The 26,461-nt window shown below is 40.8% G+C and overlaps 1 protein-coding gene across 9 annotated transcripts in view; it reads left to right on the top strand.

The window, feature by feature from the left end:
- The window catches only part of PATJ (PATJ crumbs cell polarity complex component), a 355,573-nt gene extending 329,428 nt beyond the window's left edge, over positions 1 to 26,145 (top strand). For 6 of the 9 annotated variants that reach the window (XM_049110354.1, XM_049110355.1, XM_025427865.3 and 3 more), the window contains 3 exons: positions 14,931 to 15,037; positions 18,379 to 18,502; positions 24,148 to 26,145. In XM_049110354.1, coding sequence (XP_048966311.1) covers positions 14,931 to 15,037; positions 18,379 to 18,502; positions 24,148 to 24,294 — 378 coding nt within the window. In that variant the 3' untranslated portion in view covers positions 24,295 to 26,145. The remainder of the gene's footprint in view (positions 1 to 14,930; positions 15,038 to 18,378; positions 18,503 to 24,147) is intronic. The other 3 variants (XM_025427867.3, XM_035715868.2, XM_025427866.3) reach the window with 1 other exon arrangement.
- The last annotated feature ends 316 nt before the right edge of the window (positions 26,146 to 26,461 follow it).

Genomic DNA, 26,461 nt, shown 5'->3' with positions numbered 1-26,461 from the left:
TCCAGCATTCTTTTGTAAATCAAAGTTTGTGAGGAATAGGAAATGATTTCTTTTCTTATGCCCCAAAACTGTTACCGAACTGCCCAAACACGGTTTCTTCCACTCCCTTTATAGGAAGGATAAAATACAATGCTCTTCTTCCCATAGCATAAATGATTGCCAACACTGTTAAATTCTCACTGTGTGGTTGTCATCAACTGAGGCAGACAATTATTTATCAGCTGTGGTCCCCAAGACTATTGTCCAGATGCACAGGGAAATATAGCAGCAAGTAGAAAGGAGGTGTGCTGTTCATTACCCCTCCTTATATTTCAGCGCTCCACATGTCTCTGAGATTGATGTGGTGCAGTGAGAGGCATGAGCATGATACCGCAGTGAGTTTTGCTAATGAGTTTCTCCCAAAATGTATGATTATAATCACCACACTTCTGCAGGTAGTATTGAATGGTTTATAGGTAAAAAGGATAAAAAACCCACCATTTAGTATCTTAGAGAGGGCTAGCCAGCCTCTCAGATCGTTTCTAGCCTTAAAATGATAATTTCAGGAGCACCTGGCTAGCTCAGTCAGTAGAACATGAAGCTCTTGACCTCAGGGTTGCAAGTTTGAGCCTCACGTTGGGTGTCGAAATTACTTAAAAATAAAATCTTGAAAATAATAATTCCAAACTGAAAAGTCATTATATCGAGGAGAACTGATCTGTGTTGCTTAACTCTTGCACTTCAATTGTCTAAATCCAAAGGGCCAAAACAGACATTACAAAAGTAAAAAAAAGTGGGACGCCTGGGTGGTTCAGTTGGTTAAGTGTCCAACTCTTGATTTCAGCTTGGGTCATGATCTCAGGGTCCTGGGGTAGAGCCCCATGTTGGGCTCCACGCTCAGAGGGGAGTCTGCTTGAGATTCTCTCTCTCTCTCCCTCTTCCCCCTCCGTGCGCTCTCTCTCTCTCTCTCTCTCTCTAAAATAAATAAATCAATCCTTTGGAAAAAAAAAAAGTGAACAACTTTCAGCATGTATGAAGGGGATCATAAAAATACTCTCAGTAGTTTCAAGGGAGTTTATGTGATAGGCAACATATTAGTGATTTGGGTCCCTGATTTCTACTGAACGCAAACCAGGACACAATGTGGACCGGCTGTAGAGTCAGCTTTCCCTCTACTCCTAGTCCTCACTTTCAATGGAACTTATGCTGTCACCTGACTTTCCTCCTTCCACCCCACCTTGCTAATGGTCAGACCCTGCACTTCCTTGATTTTTCTTTGCTGCACTTTCTCTTCCTCCAAGTTATGCTGACCCCTAGAGGCCTAAAAGCACAACTCCTCAATCTCAGACTGGGGTCTATAAGTTTACACAGAATTTTAAAAGGAAGCTATTTGGGCAGCCCAGGTGGCTCAGCAGTTTAGTGCTGCCTTCAGCCCAGGGCCTGATCCTGAAGCCCCGGGATCAAGTCCCACATCGAGTCCCACATTGGGCTCCCTGCATGGAGCCTGCTTCTCCCTCTGCCTGTGTCTCTGCCTCTCTCTCTCTCTGTCTCTCATGAATAAATAAATAAAATATAAAAGTAAAAGGAAGCTATTTGAACTAATAATTATGGCAAGACAAAAACGTCTCCCTTAGCGAAATCAATTATTACTGGTATTTTCATACACCGATATAACTTGCTCAGCTCCACCTTCTTCACAAAGAAATGAAATGTACCATTAACTATAAAAGCACCTTAAATGGCAATGAAGCGAAGCTCTCCCATGCAGAATTAACACTTCACTCAGATTGCCACAATTAGCATACCTTTGCAGGAGTTCCTTATTTTTCCTATTTCTGTATTTTAAGAAAATGACATTTAGTTTTAAAAATCTTCTCTTGCATTAATCACATTAGTTGATAGTGTTATTTTCTAAACTGTACTAATAAAATCTTAATGGAATCCTTTGAGATTTTTACCGTTATAATCTACACAGTTAAGGAGATGGAGCATATGTACTGCCAAAGGCTCTAGACACAAAACCCAGAGAACTCTTAGGTCCTACATCAAAGTTACATAGTGTATTTGCCTTAATTAGAACAATGTGCATATAGTACCAGCAATAGAGTTATTACAGCTGACTTGGCAATAGGTAATTATTTTTATCATCAGGTGAGCCAGCTCATCGGCAGAGCAGTAGAGAAGGTCAGGTAATTGTGTCTGATGATGTGGAAAAGACTTACTGTCGGTGTATCATGCAAAGCAGTCAGCAACTTCTGGTTGCACAGGGAAGATTAAGGTCTGGGTCAGCAGACTGCAGGATGGTGAAGGGGAAAGAGTGGAGGAGAAGACTAACACTTCCAGAAGCTTCTCTGCACGGTATAAATTGCTGTCTCTGGCTGTAATAAGGAGGTAGATATTTCTGCCCTTAAAGTTTGATGGTTTCTTATTCTCAATCTTATATTGGTCAGTGGAGATTGATGTGGCTACAAAGGGTCATTTTAAATATTCCCAATTATATTTGCTTGTGTAGTCTGATGGTTTGTCTGGTTAAACTCTTTTGTCTGTAGAATGGCCATAAAACCTTTATATATATATTTTTTATTGAATTTCGATTTGCCAGCATATAGTATAATACCCAATGCTCATCCCATCAAGTGCCCTCCTCAGTGCCCGTCACCCAGTCACCTCATCCCCCTGCCTGCCTCCCCTTCCACTACCCCTTGTTCATTTCCCAGAATTAGGAGTCGCTCGTGTTTTGTCACCCTCTCTAATTTTTCCCACTCATTTTTTGAACAAAATCAGGTAACTTATCCAGACTCTCTGCTAGACTTTTTTTTTTTTTTTACATCTTTCTTTGAGAACATAGAAGATATAGGGGATCCCTGGGTGGCTCAGCAGTTTAGCGCCTGCCTTCAGCCCAGGGCATGATCCTGGGGTCCCAGGATCGAGTCCCACATCAGGCTCCCTGTGTGGATCTTGCTTCTCCCTTTGCCTGTGTCTCTGCCTTTGTGTGTGTGTGTGTCATGAATAAGTAAATAAAATCTTAAAAAGAGAGAGATAGAGAGAGAACACAGAAGATACAAAGAGCATATCAAAGATCTTGTAGGGATCCCTGGGTGGCGCAGCGGTTTGGCGCCTGCCTTTGGCCCAGGGCGCGATCCTGGAGACCCGGGATCGAATCCCACGTCAGGCTCCCGGTGCATGGAGCCTGCTTCTCCCTCTGCCTGTGTCTCTGCCTCTCTCTCTCTCTCTCTCTCTCTCTCTCTCTCTCTGTGTGACTGTCATAAATAAATAAATAAAAAAAAAAAAAAAAAAAAAGATCTTGTATTGCTAAAGGAATTTGTGAGGCTTGTTTTGGGTCCATTAAGAGATTTTGCAAACATTCGAGAGTGTAGTAGAATGTAGAATGGGTGGATTGAGGTAGAACTGACTAAACTAGGGAATATGGGAAGAGTACATTGGGAAAGAACATTATAGTTTGAGACATCCAGGTGGAGATGTCCAGTAGGCAGAGGAAATATACTGCCAATGCTAGGAGAGATTTCACTGGTGGGAATAGGGTAAATAAAGCCATCTGAGGCTTTTCATTGTTGCCATCCACACTGCCTGGCACATTGTATATCATAAATAATTGGTTGAGTAAATAAATGAAAAAAGCGGTGACAAAAGATAGGACAAAGGCTTGGAGACAGAAGAAGAAGAGAGTCTGAAATCAGGGAGGTTCAGTAAGGGTCTGTTCACAAAGTATTTTGGGAGGCCCTTTGAGGACATTCTTCAGAACACAAAAAAAAATTGATTAAGAGGGTCCAACTGCTGCTTTGGAGAGAGAGAGAGAGACATGTCATATTTATTAATATAGAGAAAACGGACCTTTTTTTGAACCCTCAACTGAAAACGGAAGAGAAAAAGTAAGACCTGGGATTAATTCAGGAGATTCATAAAATTTTTTTTTAATTTTTATTTATTTATGATAGTCACACACACAGAGAGAGAGAGATTGGCAGAGACACAGGCAGAGGGAGAAGCAGGCTCCATGCACCAGGAGCCCGACATGGGATTCGATCCCGGGTCTCCAGGATCGCGCCCTGGGCCAAAGGCAGGCGCCAAACCGCTGCGCCACCCAGGGATCCCAATTCAGGAGATTCAATATCTAACAAAGAGGAATTGCAAAAAGAAAAACAGAAAGAAAGGAAGGAAGGAAGAAATCTTAGCTTACAGTCCATGACTCAGTAAGCAGGATAAAGAAGTACAATACCTATATACATTCTGAAACTTTAAAGGGAAAAGCATAAGCTGCTTACCAAAGAATAAGAGATTCAAATGGCACCTCTTTTTCAGCAGCTTATTTCTGAGAAAGTTACTTTAGGATTTACTCCAGAAAAAAAGTCAGTAAGGAAGAGGGAAACCAGAGGATTCAATGCTGAAAAACATGGAAGTACCAGGACAGTTGTGTAGTGGGCATAGAGAACAGCTTGCCCAAACTGAAACAGGAGAAGACATTCTAAGAGATATGCCTCTGTATCAAAAGGAAAGAAGAGGAACAGATGAATTACCTCATCTATTTAACTAAATTGGAAGTTTGAGATCACTGGGAAAATTTTGGGACTCAGCGCTAAGTATATAAAAATTAAACAAAATGAGATCATTGTTACCTTGGAGAAAAGAAACTTGTACCAAGAAAAGGAATGTAGTACAGTAGTTGACTCAGTATAAATAATATTTATATAAATACCCTAAGTCATAATAATAAAACCAATACAATCCAACATCCTGATGCATAAAATGTTAGTATCACAGTTTTTTGGGATGTGTTGATGAAGAGGAAAATATGAGAAGTAAATCTTTAAAGTTGAAATAAGAAAGGAGGTTGTTGGAAATTGTTAGAACTGCAGAGGTTTAAGTATATTTAAAGAAACACAGGAAACAAGTAGAACTTTAAAATAATAATATAAAGTGGAAGAGTTTGGCAAGCTGAATTTTCATCCACTGGAATATTTCATCTGTTGAAATAGGGAGTTGATAGACATCAACAAGATGATAAATTTGAAAATAGGCTTATAAGCATATTACTTAGCTCATACCTCGAATTGAAAAGAGAAATGTTTAGTGTGTCTCTAAAAAGTGACAGTGATGAATTTTTTATCATGTGCTGTACTATTTAATTTTTTACATGTGCACACAAAAAGAAATAGCCTGGAAAAATAAAATAGAAAAGAACCAAGAGTCAAGAGTACAGGTTCTAGTCACTGAAAGAGAGGAATTTTAAGAATAGCATAATTACCAAGGAAGCAGAAGTAAATAAAACCAGGAAAGTCACTACAACCGATAGAGAAGTCATTGGCAGTCTTTAAAGAAACTTGTTTTCTTTCGGACTTGATGGCAAGTCAGTAGAGAGCAAAGGAGTAGTTGGGAGCAAAGGAAATAGAAGACAAGGTAGGGATGATGTTACCTCTGAAAAAGATTAAAAATTTTACAGTGAAGGGGGCGCCTGGCTGGTTCAGTTGGTAAAACATGAGACTCTTGATCTCGGGCTTATAAGTCCAAGCCCCATTTTGGGTGTAGGGATATCTTTAAAAGAAAAAAAATTTGAAAAAAAAAATTGTAGTGATGATTACTGATTCTGCAGTCAGATCAGAGGCCAACCTGAGACCCACTGGAGTGGTGCTTATTTAGAGAGTAAAGCATGTTATTCTCCATGGCTGGAATATCCATGTTAATCAACCTTCATCCCCTCTTGATAAATCTTGTGAAATCCTTTGTTTAGAAACTCTCCAACCGGCATGTCTGGGTTGCTCAGTCAGATAAGCATCTGCCTTTGGCTCAGGTCATGATCCCGGGGTCCTGGAATTGAGCCCCGCATCAGGCTCCCCGCTCAGCAGGGAATCTGCTTCTTCCTCTCCTGTCACTTGTGCTCTCTCAAAATAAAATCTTAAAAAGAAAAAAAAAAAAAAAAACTCTCCAACCAAGAAGTTGAAGAGTAGGGAGTGCCTGGGGTCATTTCCCCCTGAGACCATAAATTTATCTAAAGTAATGTCTGTGCCCCTAGCACAGGGCCTAGCCTAATAAGTGTTGGGTCACGTTGAATGGGTTGCTGAGCTATGCTGATCAAGTTAAGATATGAATTTATAGAGAACTTATCACAGTTACCAATTTAATCCAGACAAATTCTACTAGAGAAAGATGGATTGGGTTAGGAATGGAAAAGGTGTGTGATGGAGGGTGCAGGGCAAGCATCTAAAGGCACATGGATCATTAAAGGAGTGGTTTCTGGTCTGGGGAGTGGCATGCATGGATTTTGAGAAAGGCTAAAGCTTCCCAGGTGTTTCTAATATGTAAGCAGCTGATCTATGGAGGTCATGATGGATAGAAAGCCAAAGTAATGCCAGGAAGGGAGTGGTAAGCTCCAGGAAAAGGACAAAGAGCTCAAGGTTTAACGTTGAAATGAAGACCAGTGGAAGTTCTAGAACTTCCTACAGAACAAGTAGGCTTTAGTGTCAGAAAGTTGTGTGTTGTGTGAGTCCTCTCACTTAACTCACGTTTTCAATAAATAGGAATCATAGCACCTTTCTTCCAAGGTTGCTGTGAGATTTAAGTGAGATGCAATGTTTAATAAAAACAGTGGATTGCCAATGGTAAGCATTGGATAAATGGTATTTTATTACTTTTATAGCATAGGCTTGAGGTCAGCAGATGCTAATGTTTTTAAAACCCTGGAAGTGGGGATGCCTGGGTGGCTCAGTGGGTTAAGTGTCTGCCTTCAGCTCAGGTCATGATCCCGGAGACCTGTGATGGAGCCCCACTTCAGGCTTTATGCTCAGTGGGGAGTCTGCTTCTTCCTCTCCCTCTGCCCTTCTCACTGCTCCTCTCTTGTTCACTCTCCCTCAAATAAATAAAATCTTCAAAAAAACCAAAGACAAAACCTGGAAGTGGAGTGGTTTTCCAGGTGGCACTTAAAGTATGTGCCACTAGGTGGTGATGTGACTAGCAATCACTCTGTTCCTTCTTTCACTCCAAAACATTTGACCATTATATTTTTAAAACAGATATATTGAAGTCAATATATTATGTCATCACTGGAATCAGTGTCATTCAATTCTAAATAAAAACTTGAAGCAGATGTACTTTTTATTTCATTAAGTTACACCAAATTCCAGGTGTAGGACAAGGCAAGCTTTTGATTATTCTCCTCTGTGCCCCATTGTAAGATGCCAGCTTTCTCAGAGATCACCTCAACCTGACAGCCTTCCTGTTGGTTTTCAGCATACACACTATGGATCTAGGATCCAGGTTGGATGTGAGTGCTGAGTTTGTATTTTGTACTGCAAGATTTGAGTCCTAACAAATCTAAGGGCTAATCTTACTCTTCTACACGATCAGCAGCTCAGTAAAGTTCTAAGCAAGGAGCTCAAGCTTTTGTGCATTGTGATAATCCTTATCTGGAAGATATTCCAACTTCAATTCTCCTAAGCAATCCCTCAAACCTATTTTTAAGGAAAGGTACTCATCCCAGGGTCCTGTGCAATAAAAACCTGTGCTTTATTACTCATTAGAAAAGTATTAGACATACATCATTCAATATAGAACATGTAATTGACTGAATTAGTTTTGCTTATTAAATGCCACAAGAAACCAAGCCATGAGAAAGTATATCAGAACAAATACCCTCTTGAAGGGGAAAATACAGTTTGATGAGGAAATCCATTTGGAGAGGGAAACACATTGTGAGGGGCAAGGGGAGTTGGAGGGGGAAATACGGAGTGAGGAGCAGGGGCAGTTGGAGGAGGAAACATCCTTATTGGTTCTTCTTCCACTGATTCAAAGGCAAGAGGAGTTGGAGGGGGAAATACAGAGTGAGGGGCAAGGGGAGTTGGAGGAGGAAACAGGTTGTGAGGGGCAAGAGGAGTTGGAGGGGGAAACATCCTTATTGGTTCTTCCTCTTCCACTGATTCAAAGGTCTCCATTTTTTCATTAGACTCAGAGAGTAGAGCTTCTTCCCCATCCTTCATTTCACAAGTCCTCCTCTCAGGTAGAGAGGCTCCCTCATTCTTTTTCATTTCATGAGTCTCCCCCTTCTCAAGTGGAGTGACTTCCTCCTCTTTCATTTCATGAGTCTCTCTCCTCTCAGGTAGAGTGGCTTCCTCCTTCTCTTTCACTTCACATGTCTCCACTTCTGGTACAGGGATTTCCTCCTCATCTTCCTTCAGACCAGTGGCCTCCCTCTCCTCAGGTAGGCACTTAGTAAATGTCTGATCATAACAAGGTTGGGAAGAAGGTAAGGACACAAAGTACTTTCACTAAAGTCCAGTTTAAACTGCTGCAGCCACGTGCAGCTTCAGAAGATTAAATTTTCTCTGTGCATACCTACCACCCAGCACTTCCACATCTAATTGTCCTAAAGAATCACCCAAGATATATGTAGCAGCACTGTGTGCAGCACTAAAGAACATAAACTTAGAACCACATATTCAAGTTGCACAGACCTTGTACCTATTGTCTGAGGACCTCAAAGCCTTCTTTGCTTTACCCAGAAACCCTATCCTTCCCCCCCACCACACTTTTCTCCACTTTGAACAGCATGTGTTCATATTTGCCCCCCACACTAGATAACATCAATGGCAAGCCTGTCTGTTGGAGGGAAGGAACGCATCTGCACTCCTTTGGTTTCCTCTACTCCCATCTCTATCCTCAGAACCTACCACAGAAGTTTGTACCTAGGAGTTCTAGATTTATTTTATTTTATTTTTTAATGAGTAAAGGGTGGCTCAGTCAGTTAAGTTTCTGCCTTTGGCTTGAGTCATGATCCCAGGGTCCTGGGATGGAGTCCTGCATCAGTCTCCTTGCTCAGTGAGGAGTCTCCCTCTACCTCTCCTCCCTGCTCATGCATGCTCTCTTGTGCTCTCTCATACTCTTACACACACACACACTCTCTCTCTCTCAAATAAAATCTAAAAATAAAATTAAAAATTAGTAACCTTCCCATTTGTTTGCCTTCTCCCTTCTTCAAAATGCATAAATAGACCTTTCCCAGCCTACCTCCATGTTGTTCAGTCCCTGGTGTTGATGGCAGAAGAGAACTTCAGATGCAGGACCAAACTAAGACTCATAGGCCACATCTCTTGGATTTATACCCAGCTGAACATACACACCCTTCCAAGATCAGATTATCATCTTTCACAAGTCAATCCCTGGGAAGACCAATCAACTCTGAGATCAGGATGGTGAATACAAATGCCTTGGGGCTATAAAGTCATTCTAGGGGTGATGAGTTTATGTTCTCCTTCCTTTCTACAAAAGACTCATCAGTGAAAATCCTTCACATTTCCCAACTAGCTTCTGGCTTCCACTCCTACCAAATAGGAACTTGAACAGTTCCAAGGATCCTAGGTAAGCCCCTAGGATTTAATATAATCAGTGGCTGGGAGGCCCTTTTTATTTCAGGGTTGGAGGTGAACAGAGGCCTTCAGATCTTGGAGGGATGTGAGTTTTTCTCCAAAATAGTGTTTTATAGGGGTGCTTGGGTGGCTCAGTCAGTTAAGCATCTGCCTTCATTCAGCTCAGGTCATGATCCCAGGGTCCTGTGATTGAGCCTGTGTCAGGCTCCCTGCTCAGTGAGGAAACTACTCCCTCCCTCTCCCCTCCACCTCTCTCCTTGCTTGTGTGCTTTCTTTCTCTCTCTCAAATAAATAACTATTTTTTAAAAAGAAGTGTTTTTATATTCTCTAGCTCAATAAAAAAAAAAAAAAGTAATTTTTACCCAAATAGAACTGTGACTTTCGTTTCACAATTTATATGGCTGATTTCATGGACTCTTAAAGTTTATTGTCTATCTACAAGTTAAAAAACTATCCTGGAATATCCATGGGCATATGTCTCCCATGCCGTGAGCCTTTCTTGTCATACTCTGTGAGGGTGAGGAAGTTTTCCCTCCTGTTGCCAACCACATGCGATATGATCTGCTCCATTTGCAACTGCTTGTTCAACTATCTCTCTGCCCCTCTTCCTCCCTGACATCATATCTAGCCTGTCCTTAATCATGTGCAGCATGAGTCATTGCCTGGTGTGAAGGTCCAAGACCAGGTCTATACCCTCAACACTGCATAAGACTAAGAGCACAAGGTTTTAGAGTGAAATGACATGGAAATTAATCCAGGCTTCACTCCTTAACTGACCTTGGGAAAATTACTTAACCTTTCTGCCCCAGGTTCATCTGTCTAAAATTCAGAAATAATAGTGGTACCTACCTTGGCAGGGACTCAGGAGAGTGCTTAGCATACAGTAAGTGCTTGGATATTTGGTAGTCGTGGTGCTGTTAAATATTGAACAAATGGGAAAAGAAAGGAGGTTGCCATCAGGTCTTGGTTTTTGAAGGTACCTTAGAAAAAGTATTTTACTGACTTTCTCCCTCAGCCCCATAATGGATGGTCTGTTTCATGGTCAGCTGAGAGTCCAAGTCCAAATTCCCACCAAATACAGGAATCTCCTTTACTATATTCTGAATTGATAGATTTTGAGCCTCTATTTGAATGATTGCTTTAGCAGGATGCTCATGTCCTAACAAGCTGTGCCATTCCATTTTGTAACTGCCTCATTAGATTTTTTTTTCTCCTTAAAAGGACCCAAAACCAATCTCCTTGTAACCTCCAACAGTTTCAGTCTGTTCTGTGGAAATTCAGAAAATTGAGTCCCATAATCCCTATTCCTTAGGAAGGTTTTGGATTCATTCACTCCACAAATACTCATTAAGCATCTTGTGTGCCAAGCATGTTAATACTGAGAAGCAGTCCTTATCCTCATCAATCCTGTAATGGGGACGTGGGGGAGACCCATTAACAGTCACACAAATATGTATCATCACAATTCATAAGAAATATTTTGAGAGTGCTATGGAAAGGAAAACAGGAGACATCAATTTAAGCAGTAGTAATAAAGAAGGCTTATATAAGGAAAGTGACTTTTAAGCTAATAACAGGCCAGCTGTTTTCTGAGGGGGGGAAGAGAGAATTCTGGGCAGAGAGAACTGGAATGTGGGGTGGAGTGGAGATTGATGGGATTAGAGGAGCAGACTATGGGAGGGCCTTTGTGTGTATAACTAGGGAGTCTGGATTTTATTCCAAGTACCACTGAGAGGTTTTAAGTAGGGGAGTGCCATTATCCATTTCATACTGAAAAAGATAACTAGCTGTTGTATAGAAGAGAGATTGGAAGAGGATGAGGGGGATGCCTGTTAAAAGGCAGTTGATGATAATTTATTTTAAGTTTTATTTTATTTTAAGTTTTTTTTGAAAGATTTTATTTATTTATTCATAGAGACAGAAAGAGAGATAGGAAGAGACACAGGCAGAGGGAGAAGCAGGCATCCTACAGAGAGCCTGACGTGGGACTCGATCCCAGGTCTCCAGGATCATGCCCTGGGCTGAAGGCGGTGCTAAACCGCTGCACCACGGAGGCTGCCCTGATGATAAATTTATTAGGCTGGTCACCATCAAGGCAAAAAGGAAACAGATTTTAGAGGTATTTTAGAGGTAAAATCCAGAGGACTTTGTGGTAGATTATATATGGCAGGTGAGAGAGGGATGTATCAGGTTGATATTCAGAGACTAAGCTCCTGTGTGGTTAGTATCCCGGCATCCTTTCTAATTAGTCATCAACAGCCAGCGATCAATTATTTTCAAAATTACACCTAGCACATTTCTAATCAGATAGCCAGAGGTGCCATCTACTCAGAGGGGAAAATGAATTGAAAAATGGTTGTTGGATCAAGAGTTTGAATTTGGTTAATGTAGATGGTAAGTTGGCAATTGGATATAGCAGATGAGGCTGGGAATTTTCATCACCTTGTTGGCATTTAAAGCTATGGGAATGTATATGTTGTCACCTAGACCCTGAGTATGCATGTGGGAATTGGGCCCAGGACTGAGCCACAAAGGTGAGTAGGATAGCCAAGAGCTGGAAAAGTGGGCCCCAGTTGCAGAAGGAAGGCCAGAAAGTGTGTCATAGAAGTTTAGGTCTGGTAATGGGGATGCCTGCTGGAAAGGAGTGGTTCATGAAGATGATAGTGTAGGTTGAGATTACAGAGGTCATATGCAAAGACAACTTCTCTGATACGTGAGCTGTGGGGAGAGTGAAAAAGTGGAAAGCAGAGAGGAGCTCTTGTGGTCCAGGAGAATCTGTCTTTTCTTCTTTGTCTCTTATCCTAAATATTTGCCCGGTTCATTTAGCCATTCTGTGTATGATGGGATTTCCAGAAGATGCCATAGCTTACACACAGCTGTATTTTCCTTCAGTTTAGGATGCTTCACCAAAATGTGTTCTGACTCACCAGGGCTGGCCTTTTGATTTCCTTGTCATTATCAGATGCAGCTAAGCTTAGCAATTTAGGCAGCCGTGCCCTCTGTTGGCTTATTCTGAAACTGCAGTCGAATCCAGTTGCTTTGCATTAGTGCCATGTCCCTCACTCCACACTTAATGGTGCACTGACTATTAGAACCTGGAAGAAGAAACATTGATCAGAAGCACGAATAGCCCAGAAGCTCTCGAGAAAGAAGTTCTGAACTAGTAGAGATGGAAGACATCGCCAAGCTAAGCCTACAAGGCAGGCTTTTATGATTCCCATCCAATAGATGAGGAGGCTGGAATTCAAGCACAGCACCATTAAAATGGCAGAAACTGAACTCCAGAACTTCCTGTATCCTAATATGAGCTGTTAGAGTCATACCATATTGTTTCCTAATGCTTTTGAGTGTTATTTGCAAATTACAAATATAAAGTGAATGTTTACATGTCAGGTACGATTGTTTGGAACCATGTAAAAAACAAAGAATAGGGATGCCTGGGTGGCTCAGTGGTTGAGCACCTGCCCTTGGCTGGGACATATCCCGTGGTCCCGGGATCGAGTCCCACATCGGGCTCCCTTCATGGAGCCTGCTTCTCCCTCTGCTTATGTCTCTGCCTCTCATTGTGTCTCTCATGAATAAATAAAATCTTAAAAAAAAAAAATAGGGAGTCAGAGATATTCATTCTTTCTTTCATTCACCAAATATTAAATGAACATCTACTACATGCCAGGCACTATTGTAGATAATGAGGATGCAGTAGTGAATGAAACAGACAAGCTTCATGCTCTCATACTCTAATATAAAGTGGCAGACAGTAAAATAAATAAGGTAAAATATATACAGTTTATTAGTAATGGTGTAAGAAGGGAACACAAGGCAGAGGAGGGTATGAAATGTTGGGCTGGGTGTTGGTATGGAAATTTTAGTTACAGTGGCCAAGGACCTGAGGGAAATGAAGGAGCTGACCATGCAGATGCTGAACTCAGTGCTCCAGGCAAAAGGCAGAGCACTTGCAAAGCACTGAGGTGGAAATGCCTCTGGCATGTTAGAGGAACAGCGAGGAGGCCAGTGTGGCTTTGGAAGAAAATGTTAAGAGCAGAAGGCAGAGACATAACTGGGCAGGTCACCTGAAGATGACCTTGTGGGTCGTAATACGGACGTAAGCTTGTGATCCTAGGGAGTTGGGTTTCTGTTGGACAGTTTTAAGCAGAAGAAATAATCTATATTTGAAGAGGACCATTCTGGCTGCTATGGAGTGAGTTCAGGGAGGGGCTGTGTGTAGCAGGGAGACTATCAAGGAGGCTTTTATATGGGACCCCTGGGTGGCTTAGGGGTTGAGCATCTGCCTTTGGCTCAGGGCGTGATCCTGGTTCAAGGATCAAGTCCCACATCAGGCTTTCTGAGAGGATCCTGCTTCTGCCTCTGTCTCTGTCTCCCTCTCTCTCTCTCTCACTCTGTCTGTCTTTCATGAATAAATAAATAAAATCTTTTTAAAAAGTGGAGGGGAGGGATCCCTGGGTGGCGCAGCGGTTTGGCGCCTGCCTTTGGCCCAGGGCGCGATCCTGGAGAGCCGGGATCGAATCCCACGTCGGGCTCCCGGTGCATGGAGCCTGCTTCTCCCTCTGCCTGTGTTTCTGCCTCTCTCTCTCTCTGTGTGACTATCATAAATAAATAAAAATTAAAAAAAAAAAAAAGAAACTTGCAAATCTTTAAAAAAATAAATAAAAAATAAATAAAAAATAAAAAGTGGAGGGGAGACTTTTGTAAAACTCTAGGCAAGATAAGATTGTGTAGAAAGACCAATAGAATTTTATGAAGACTAAATGTGGGCTGTAAGAAAAAGAGGAGGGCAGCCTGGGTGACTCAGCGGTTTAGCGCCGCCTGCAGCCCAGGGTGTGATCCTGGAGACCTGGGATCGAGTCCCACATCGGGCTCCTTGCATGGAGCCTGCTTCTCCCTCTGCCTGTGTCTCTGCCTCTCTCTCTCTGTTTATCTCTCATGAATAAATAAATAAAATCTTTAAAAAAAAAATAAGAGAAAGAGGAGTCAAGAACAACACCAAGGTATTTGCTGAAACTGAAAGAATGAAGTTGTTGTTTCCTGAAATGAGAAAGGCTACAAGACCAGAAGTCTGAAGGGGTAGGCTCAGTGCTAGACTTGTTAGCTTTGAGATTACCTGCTGGAGATCCCACTCATTGGTGATTGGATAGATAGATCGCAAGTTAAGAGGCTGATACTAAAGATGCAGATTCAGGAATTACCATTACACAGATGGTATTTAAATTATCAAGTAGCATGAGATGAGATGAGATGAGATGAGATGAGATGAGATAAAATGAGCTAAGGGGATGTTTAGATGGGAGAGATAAGAAATTTAAGGACTAAGCCCTATGGCTCTCCCATCAAGGTTTAAGAGGTAGGATGGAATGGCCAGCAGATAGAAAGTAAACTAACAAAGTATGGTATCATGGAAGTCAAATGAAGAAAACAGTTTGAGAGAATAATCCATTTGTGTCAAATGCTGAAGATAGGTTGAATAAGACCAGGATGAGAACCAACCATTGAATATAGAATGGTCTTTCTAATTCTCTCCTGACTTAACAGTGGATTTTCTTGTTCTAATTTTCCCGCCAGGTTGTAGCAGATACCAATATAAGCGCCATAGCAACTCAGCTTGAAAACATGTCCACAGGCTACCACCTTGGTTCTCCCACTGCTGAACACTATCCAGAAGACACAGAGTGAGTATTCTAGATACAGAGTGCCTATTACATGTGCGGGCAAGGCTCAGTGAGACCTTTTCCAGAATCTAGAGTATGCTTTCTAAAGAAGAGGAGGGGGAAATACACATTACCTTTTCTAACTCCTAGAGAATCTCCCGGAACACACCAAGGTTTCCTCACTCCTGTCCAGGCTTTGTTCCATGTAGAACTTCTTAAGAGACTGCTGTCACAGGGCCTGCATCTGGTCACTTTGACACAGTGCCTTCTTCAACCCAGGTGCTCCCTGCTTTATTATGCAAGGAACTGTTTTCTAAGCTAAAATCTCATTCTGAGATTAAATTTTATTGTTAGACTTGCTGGCATTCTTCATTAAAACCAGTCATTACAGTTATAATTGTCCATTAAAGCAATGTTTCTCAAACTGGAATATGCATATTAAATATCTAAGGAGCATATTTAAAATTGCTTATTTCTCCAGTCCCATTCTCAGAGACTGATTAGGTGACCCACAGTGGATTCCCTGGGGCAGTTCTGCTACAGGTGGGTGGCCCATCCGTACTTTCAGAAATGTGGCCTAGAGTTCTTCCTCTCCCTAATACCAGTGCCTGGTCACCAGTACATGCTCACTAAATGCTCATTGACTGATTGGAATATTTCATTGGAAAGATCTAATGATCACAGACATTTCTAACTTTTTTCTGGCACTTCACATCTTAAATGATACCTTTAAGTTTATTTTTCTTGAGGAAAGAATATTAAACTAAGCTCCTTTTACTTTTTTCTCATTATGAAAGTAATAAATGCATGCTACTAAAATATGACATATATATAAAATTATGATATTTTCAAGTTACAATGGCCCTTTCCTTTAAAAAAAAATCAGGACCCTATTACAGGAAGAGCAGTTAGTACACCTTTAGCATTCTTTGATATTCCTATGTAAATACAGAGATGTCCTTGTAATCTTGGTTCCTTTGCCAGGAACCACAGCTCCTGGCAAGCTGGGAACCACTAGCATAAAAGAATTTATAAATTACTTATTATAAGCCAACCACTGTTAACATTTGGAGATTTTTTTTATTAGTGTTTTATGAAAGTAAATTAAAACAAATTGAAATTGTGAGATAAATGGAGGCAAACTCCATCTGATGTTGCCAACTGAGGAGTAGAGTTGCTTCCCCCACTCTCCCCCTGAAAACCGGTCTCTAATCACGAAGAGGCACAATTATGAAGGTCTCTAATGATTTGGTGGCTCCCAGGGCCTAGCTCTAAAACAATGACTCTGGACATTTGGATTCCTATTTCACTATCCTGAGAAACAGGGGGGCTGCATTTGAAAGAAGAACCATGAATCCAATTCATGTCTGGCCAGTGGACCATTACTAAGAATACTTATAAGGCCATGAAGTCATGAAATGTAGAGCCTTGTTCATGACATCATTACCATTTGGCCATAGGGGATAATTCATCATTTTTAGCAGATATATACTGAGCACCTTCTGAAGGCCAGATACTGTACAAGTGCTGGGTTCTCAGGATTCAAACTTAAAAAATGTAGGTGAAGGCATTGCCCCAAGTCCTCAAGGAATTGCCAGAGAATTGGAAAAACAGGCCCATAACTCCATGTTTGTAGGAGTTGATAGTATAGGAGAGCCAAGTTCCATGAGAAAGCTAAGTAAGCAAAGTGTCCTGCGAAACCATGGAAGAGGGGTACAACTCTACCAAAGCATGTCCCCGGAGACACTAATGCTTTGGCTTAGTTTTAAAACAATCAGAATAAGCAGGAATGGCATTCAAAACAGTCAACAATTTATATGCATGGACATTCAGTAGTTACTATGGACTGCCTGCTGTAAACAATTAGTAAGTACATCAACAAACAACCCGTATCAGTGTGAACCAGCTGAAAATCAACCCTAAAATAAGCTGGGCAAAATTGAGAAGGGGGGGAAGGAAGACTATTCTAGTCAGACAGAACAGCATATTCAGAGGTGGCTCATATCCCAGTTTTGCAAGTTAAATACATGAAAGGGCGAGTTTGTATCACATGCCTCTGCCTCTCGGACATGCATGCTGCCACAAAGCAAGTGAGGCTACTAGTATGTAAATATGAACCTCCCACAAGTAAGATGGCAAGGACTGGGATCCCAGGGTGCCTTTAGGTTTTTACCCTTTGGACAAGGGCATTTGGGAAGAAGAAATTTGCATTCGCGAAGCTTAAACTACTTGAGCCCACATAGATAGATCATTTAATTTTTAGCCATGTTATTTCTAAGAGAGCAGACTTCCACACTGGACGAAACTTTGAAAATCTAAATTACCCATTTGAAACAGAGTGTCTTTATCCATTTTGCTTGTCCTTGGTTTCTCTCTTTTCTCCTGGATTTCACTATGCATGCACACAGTCATGATCCTGAGCTTGTGACAAGCACAATGCAGGTCGCTGGGAATACTCAGATGACGATGACTTAAGGAGTTCATAGTCTGGTAGAGGAGCAAGTCCGGCCACAGTAGAGCGAGTGCCATAGTGGAAATCTGTACCCACTGCAAAAGGGGCACAGAGGAGGATCGGCTAACTCTCCCAAGGGAGTCAGGAAAGCATCATATTGGAGGTGGGCTTTGAAGAATGAGTTCCCAGCCTGTTCCCTGGGTGGAAGCAGTGGGCGAGGTGTGTGAGGCCACTCGGCAGCGCACTGAGCTATTGGGCTGGCGTCACCTGTTCTGGCTAGCAGCCCACCTGCAGACTGGTGGTCTCCCACTAGCTAGGGTGATGCCTCACCTCTCCGGCTCCATACACATTCTCTAAGGATATAAAGACAGTTTCATTCAGCTTTATTTTTTTTAAAGATTTTATTTATTTATTCATGAGAGACACAGCGATTGAAAGAGAGAGAGAGGCAGAGACACAGGCAGAGGGAGAAGTAGGCTCCATGCAGGGAGCCCGACTAGGACTCGATCCCGGGTCTCCAGGATCACAACCTGGGCTAAAGGCAGCACTAAACCGCTGAGCCACTCAGACTGACCTCATTCAGCTTTAAACAGTAAGCATAAAAGTTAAAAACTAAGCATAAAGAAGGGTGCTTTGACAGCTTCAGCATCATGACTTTATTTTTAATTAAAAAACAGTTTTATGAAAGAGAAACCCCTAAAACATCAAGGTCATTAAAGGCCTATTGCTCATTAGTCCGACATGACATGGGAAATGTAAGTTTCTAGATTGGTCTCTGAGAGTTTGATTACATGAACTGGCCTTCATAGTTTCGCAGTATGAAAGTCTCTCAAATCTGTGTTCTTCCATTAAAATGAAATTCCCTCTCAATATCTATTCTTGAATTAAACAGCGTGCATTGTGTTTTCAGAACACCTCCACCTAAGATTATTACTTTGGAGAAAGGCTCTGAAGGATTGGGGTTTAGTATTGTAGGGGGTTATGGAAGTCCCCATGGAGACCTGCCAATTTATGTCAAGACTATATTTGCAAAGGTATTTTTTTCCTTTTTACTGTACTTTTTTTTTTTAATCTAGGTGAGATTTTTTTTTTTTTAGTGGTTTGCTTTGCTTACTTCTAGCTATACCTGGGTGTGTGCTTGTATGCTTATTTCATTTTAACCTTGTGTAGGGCATTCCCACACCAGACTAGTGAAAAAGTTCTTTTATAAGAGTGGAGTTACAAAAAGTGTAATGTTCTTTGGACCCTATTACAAAAGTAGATTTTCAAGAGTGTCTTCTTTCAAGAACACAATATAAGGAGCAGTGCCATGCTCTTTGGAAGCTGGCTTTGGAAATATTTTTCTGAGCTAGAATATAAGTTTGGCTTTCTCCTTCAAGAAAAGATGACAGCAGCGGGCTGTGGCAGAGAAAGCTCCCTACAAGCCTTGGGTCAGTGCAGCATTCATGGCTGTCTGTTACCAGTCACCTCAAGATGCTTTAACTTAAGTTGTTCTCTCTTTTGCAGTCCTCTGCTAAAGTACTTGCAGGATCAGGCCACTAAATTAGACTCTGACTGGGTAATAGTATTTTTAAGGAACTAAATATACCAATACATCGTACTAGATAGGATAGGTCATGGTGTACATTCCTACTGCTGCTTCTAGATGGCTCTTAGATAAGTTGTTTGTTTTAAGTTTATTAAGTAATCTCTACACCCAACATGGGGCTCAAATTCATGACCCTGAGATCAAGAGTCGCATGTTCTTTCAACTAAGCCAGCCAGGCACCCCTTAGATAAGTTATTTTTGACCTTACTGTGATTTTTAAAGTTGGAATTCAATTTTATTATAAATTTTGAATATCTCTGAAAAGGACTTAGTATTGATAGTATAACTTTATTCATTGATTTTATCACAGTCATTTGTTTACTAATTGATCCAATGGCCTCTTACTGCTTTTTTCCTAAAGAAATAAAGATCTTCAAGAGAAGAAATAAGTTAGGTACTCTTTCTAGAAAACAATACTATACACTAAATAACAAATTCACTGCTACCTGTGCAGCTCTTATCACCTATTAATTGAGTCTAATCATGACCTGACGTAATCCTTAAGTCATTTGGTATTTCCTTTTAGAACACGTTAGGCAACTGCAGATTTAGCCACCTGATTCCAATCAGTTAGGGTGCCTATTAAGAAGACTTGTTATTCCCAAACCAAACATTTGTTGACCTGGTAATGGGTAAAGAGGGAAAGAGAGGGATCCCCGGGTGGCGCAGTGGTTTAGCGCCTGCCTTTGGCCCAGGGCGCGATCCTGGAGACCCGGGATCGAATCCCACGTCGGGCTCCCGGTGCATGGAGCCTGCTTCTCCCTCTGCCTGTGTCTCTGCCTCTCTCTCTCTCTCTCTCTGTGACTATCATAAATAAATAAAAATTTAAAAAAATCTTTAAAAAAAAAAAAAAAAGAGGGAAAGAGAAAGCAGATCAGAAACATTCTGGATAGCAGTGCTGCCCCAGTCTAATAATTCCCAAGGGGATAAGCTACCTACAGACCCTCCTTTGCCCAAGACAACACCAGAAGCAGTTGTAATCATTATTCTTTGGGCCCATTGTTATACTTTGCTTTTCAAAGAATAGGTAAGAATAGTGGAAAAACACATTCTACTTCCCTGCCTTTGCCTCCATAAAGCCCTTCCAGAATATTTGTAACCCTCTGCTCATTTCATAACTGTAGGTGGATCTGCTATGTTCACACAGAGAACTGGTTAGTTCCTCAGGTCTTTTGACCTACAGCCCAGAGTTAGCAGGCCACACCCGATGTACCCCTCCTGACAACTCATAGACAGTGGGACTGGGGCCAGGCAACTTTGGTCAGGTCAGCTGAGCATGAAACAGCCATGCATTGCTGGTGGGTTTTTGGAAAGAAACCACCAACAGATCACAGTGGGACAAAGTAGTGGGGCAAATGAATGCACTGAAGCTCCCACAGAATCTCTTTTCAAAGGTTCCTCATTGAAAGTGCTCATTTAGAAAGCACCTCTGCAAGTAGTAACATAAGAAGAAATACTGAACATCCTTGATATGTTTTCTTTTTTTAAGGAATTAACCTTTGGAAAGTGAGGCACACCTAAAAATGAAAAGCTCTGAATTTTAAAAAAAAGTTCTAAAGCCCTAGCTAATGGTCTATCTAATTCAGTCTCAATAAAAGAATATTCCGGGCAGCCCAGGTGGATCAGCAGTTTAGCCCCTGCCTTCAGCCCAGGGCCTGATCCTGGAGACCTGGGATCAAGTCCCATGTCAGGCTCCCTGAATAGAGCCTTCCTCTCCCTATGCCTGTGTCTCTGCCTCTCTTTCTCTCTGTGTGTCTCATGAATAAATAAAATCTTTAAAAATAAATAAATAAATAGATAAAAGAATATCCCACTGCAAACAATTATCATTATTTTTAGATAGTTCCATAGCATTTGTTACAATAATATCTCATTTGAAGACTTTTTCTCTTTTCATTTGTTTGAACAAACCAAAATATCCAAATTTTAAAGTTTTCTTTAGAGAATCAATAAACCAAAAACTGGCAAAAGATTTTTTGGGTTTGTTTTTTTTTTAATGGTGAAATCCTTCTAAAAATGAATTTTGACACTAAGCTAAACATTTCCCCCATAGGAATTTTGAGGATGTAGAAACTATAGCTATATGTTTTCCATGTTTTTTAACAGTGAACATATACTTTTTTAAATATTTATTTAAGTAATCTCTACACACCAACGTGAGGCTTGTACTCATGACCCTGAGATCAAGAGCTGCATGCTCTTTTGACTGAGCCAGCCAGGTGCCCAACAGTGATCATATATTCTTTAACATGTTTGTCTTCTCAAGTTTCTGGATCTCAGATGCCCACAGGCATCTGTGACCTTTTTATGTGGCCTTTTTATTTTTTTTAAAGATGTTATTTATTTATTCATGAGAGACACACAGAGAGAGAGAGAGATTGAGAGAGAGAGAAGCATAGACACAGGCAGAGGGAAAATCAGGCTCCATGCAGGGAGCCCGATGTAGGACTCAATCCCACTGCTCCAGGATCACACCTTAGGCCGAAGGCAGGGGCTAAACCGCTGAGCCACCCAGGGATCCCTAATGTGACCTTTTTAGTGTCCCTAAGCTTCTTTTAGTAATTCTCTTGCTCAACTAAGAAATTAATTTGACCAAGGTCTTTTTTCTCCTCCAGAAATATGAAGCACAGGCACTTTGAAAATGTGTAGGATTTTTAAGACAGTCTGATTAACGAGCTATCAGAACCTTCCATTTTCTTCCAAGTGTTTGGTTGGAAACTTCTAAATCAAAGCCAGCTTTAGGTCTGATCCTTTTCAGCAGCCAGATTTTACCATAAACCAAGTAGAAATCACCATAAAACAACCACAACAATCCTGAGCATTTAGGGAACAGCTTTTCAGAGACTGTGAAATCTGAAAACATGAGCTTGATCACTATTAGAGCTTATTACACTATCATTATTGAGTATACCATGTGCTGTATATTCAATCCTTAGAACAGGCTGAGAAGTAGGTAGTAAATGCCTATTTTACAGCATCACGGAAGGCTAAGTGACCAAGTCAGGGACACAGCCAGTGGGTAAAGCCACATTTCTGAACTAGATGGGTCTGTGAATCATTTATTTCTTCCTTCCTTCCTTTACTTAGTCTACAAATGCTTCACTGATAAAGTTAGAGAGGTCAGTAGGAAAGACCAAGTAAACACAGCAATACCTGCAAAAATGTATCCTCCCAGAAAGTTGAAAAGTTGAAAGGTCATCCTCTTGTGCATTGCTGAAAATGCAAACTAGTCTACCGCCATATCATCCTGAATGTGCCTGATCTTGTCTGCAAATGAAAACTTTAAAAACTTGACATGCTTTTCAAAACACCACACAGATACTTGAGGTTTCCTAAAGCCCTTAGATCTTAGCACGTAACATTTAATAAAATCAAGTTAGCTAAGTAATTCTGATTTTATCCACAAGTTGTTTAATCTTGTCTGTGTTGCAGTTAACACACTTTCTTATAAGAAAAAAAAAGATTTGAATGAAGTTACAAGTTATTTAATTTTGGTATTTCCCCCAGTACAGACCTGGTTTTGAATATTCTTTATTATACCTTTATACCAGAATCCCACCCTTTTCACAGTTTTGAAATTATAGATAATTCACCCATTCCCTCAGGACCTTCATGCTGCAGGTAGACACAGGTCTCTGGAGCACTAGTTAGTGCCTCTTAGCTTGGCGCCTGAAGGAGTCAATCAAGACAGGGTGCCTGTGGGCTTTAATTGTTTTCCCCAGCACCTCATCATCATTTAGGGGACTCTTCTGGCACTAATTTTTCAAGGGATTTTCAGTCAAAAGGAGAAAGCTTCCTACGAATCATTTTCTAGGTTATTTTCTTTCCTTATTCATCCAAAAATATTTCTACTAATATCATGGTATTTTAAGATACTTGGTGATAGAATTTTAAAAAGCCCAAGCTTCACTTGCTTTGTGCCATTTTGAGAAGCCATGCATGACCGAGTATGTAATGGAAGTAATCATTTAGAACCCTAAATGATCAAAGATAAATGACATTGAGGCTTTTGAATATGATACTGCAAAATTTTAGATATGCTACACTTTGTGCATTTTTATGTAGAACAACTTTATTGAGATATAATACACATACCATACAATTCACCCCATTTAGAGTCTACCTTTTTTTTAAGTTTATTTAAGTAATCTTTTTTTTTTTTAAGCTTTTTATTTATTTATTCACGAGAGACAGAGAGAGGCAGAGACATAGGCAGAGGGAGGAGAAGCAGGCTCCATGAAGGGAGCCTGACGTGGGACTCGATCCCAGAACTCCGGGATCACATCCTGAGCTGAAGGCAGATGCTCAACCACTGAGCCACCCAGGTGTCCCTATTTATTTAAGTAATCTTTATACCCAATGTGGAGTTCAAACTCATGACCCCTAAGATCAAGAGTCACTTTCTCTTCCAACTGAGCCACCCAAGCACCCTGAGGCTACACTTTTGATGGATCACCACTGTGCTGATGTCTTAATAATGCAATGGGAACTCTATATAATGATGGTATTGGCAATGAGACTGACACCAGATTCAGTTCTGCCTTAGTCACTATATTATGTATTCATGAGTATGACATTCGAATTCCATTCAGTACTGAATATTGAAATAAGGCCCCAGGGGATCCCTGGGTTTAGTGGTTTAGTGCCTGCCTTCAGCCCAGGGCGTGATCCTGGAGACCCGGGATCAAGTCCCACATCAGGCTCCCTGCATGGAGCCTGCTGCTTCTCCCTCTGCCTGTCTCTCTCTCTCTCTCTCTCTCTCTCTCTCTCTCTCCTCTCTCTCTCTCTGTCTCTCATGAATAAATAAATAAAATCTTTAAAAAAAAAAAAAAAGAAAGAAGGCCCTACTTATATTAAAAGAAATGTGAACTTCGTACATTTCTACAAGTATGTTACTTAAACAATGCATAGTTATGGTTACTATTTAACCATTATTCTACATTCTTAATTTTCCTGGTTTTAAAAACATTACCTAGAAATAACTTCAACTAGTAGTTTTTAAAGTTGCTTTTTTCATAAGCACACCATAATATTAATATTATTTGTTGACTGCTTGGTCCTGGATTAAACTGGAATGTCTCTCGTTTGTAGGGAGCCGCTGCAGATGACGGCCGGTTGAAGCGAGGTGATCAGATTTTAGCTGTTAATGGTGAGACGCTGGAAGGTGTGACACATGAGCAAGCTGTGGCCATTCTAAAATGCCAAAAAGGGACTGTAATCTTAACTGTGCTGTCGTGAGCCTCCAGTCCTGATCACAAGATAGATGTTGTAGAATATCCATAGGAATATGAAGCTCTGAGAAAGGATGAAAAGCAGCCTCCGCTAGAATCCACCTTCATTTACCACCTCACCCTCTTTGCTCAAGAGAGGCGGCTAGATTCCACGTGAATTGCCCAAATCAGCCATCACTTCTTGGTGGGGTTAATTTCTAAAATAGAACGAGTCTTACCTGATTTGCATCTAATATCCACATTTATCCACTAATACTAACTGGCTCTGATTATATTTGCTGAAACCGAAGTTAACCACCCCTCATTCCTATGCCCTTCTCTACCCATCCCTCCTCACTCAGAGACTTAACAGCAAGCTCACATGTCATCTGATGAACAGAAACAAATGTTAAGCAACTTGTCAGCTCACTCATGATTTACTTATGCTAATTGTCTCTTCACGTATGCCAGAAAACATTAGTAGTGTAATTAACTTACCATTGATCCCGCTGATGAAATACCCAATTCTCCTATGGGAAATTATTGTGCTCTTTTCTGCACGACTTCGAGTCAAATAAGTCTCAAATTTGTTTCTCTGGATAGATCTTTATAAGCTAGTCATTGGTAATAATGATGAGTCAATTAGCAGACTGTAATCTGAAAATTCTGGAAAGCTTTCTAATTGTTTTCTTAGCTACATAAATGTATAGTACTCAGCAAATGCACCTTATTCTCAACAGGATTAGTTCACGTCCATGTTCTGAATTGTAACCATGCTAAATTATGTTCAAGACCAGGAAGGTCATCTGGAGTTAATGGCATCTCAGTAGGCAGGTGTTATTCCCACCCTTTAGTCTTCAGACAAGGAGGAGAAAGCCCCAGAACCAGTCTGCAGAGATCACTAAGTTTTGCCTCCAGTCAGACGAAGTCTGAGTGGCCTTGGACTTGTGCAAAGTGCAATGGCAAATTTGAGTATCCTTCTCCTTGGCTCCATACTGGTCAGTCTAGCAGCACAAGCTGTAGGTATAGTAGGGATGGGGCAACATGCTTGGCCACAAAGTGACTGTGGAAATGAACTCAGCCTAAGAATCAGTGAGGGCTATGTGGCTAATGGCTCTTGATCTTCAGGAAGTCCCCCATTTGCTGAAGTTGTACAGGCTAAGAAAACAACCACAGCAGGAAATACAAAAATACCTTTGAAGTTGAATAGGGGCGTTCTTATGTAGGTATTATGTAGGGACAGAGATGCTTATCAGTGAATATGTAGGTTCTTCTGTAAAAAATGTACCATGAAAGAGGAGTACCAGCATCTGTAATAGAAGTAGTTTAGCATCTTTGAACTAAAACACAATGCTGCAAATGGTTCACAGTAATTATCAAAATGGAATGAGCTCTAACTTAAAATGGTATTTAATAATTACAGATTTTAATTGAGAATTATCTTTTGAGTAGATGTAACCACAAAGTGCATTAACTCTTGTTGGAATATTTTGTGGCTATTCCAAAGTATAGAGTGCCTAAATTTTATGTTGAAAATGTCTTTCGTGACTGCTACTAAGTTTTCTGAAGTTACATATGGCTTTTGGGATTTCTGACACAGCCAAGATGTGCAATGTTGTTAGGATCTTATCTTTCAGTGCACGAAAAGCTATCAACCTCAGAGGTTCTATGCTAATTATACCTGCAAGAATACCTAAGGCAGCCAAGAAGAAATGAAGCCCAAATAAAACTTGAAAATGCACCTTAAAATAAAAAAGTGTGTGTGTGCATGCACTCGTGTGTATACACACACATGCATAAGACTTCATATGTTACTTTTGAAATGTGATTCTGCTTGATTTTGATGGAATGGCCATTAAATACACATTTTGAAATAATACATTTTTGTTGTGTCTCATACACATTGTCCTCTTGGGTCATGCTACTAAAAGTCTACTGATAAAGGAACTGTGCTTTCTACTTCTTGCTGCAGTAAGTTGACCAAAATTCTCATAACTGGTTCTATCTCTGCTGTATGACGACTAAATAATTGCCTTGCCAAAAATGCTCTTTTGCATCACACCTTACAAGCTAAAAGGACATGAAGATGGGAATTTGTGAAAAGAGCAGTTCTCTCAAAGCCACATATATTGTTTTGGCCACATCATTTGGAAAATCTAAGTATTGGAATTGGAATTAGTATGAGAAGGAAGTAA

Source organism: Canis lupus, chromosome 5, assembly GCF_003254725.2.
Source record: "Canis lupus dingo isolate Sandy chromosome 5, ASM325472v2, whole genome shotgun sequence".
Classification (NCBI taxonomy): Eukaryota; Metazoa; Chordata; class Mammalia; order Carnivora; family Canidae; genus Canis; species Canis lupus.
Note: the sequence above shows the minus strand (reverse complement) of the source record. Positions and strands in the feature narration are given on the sequence as shown.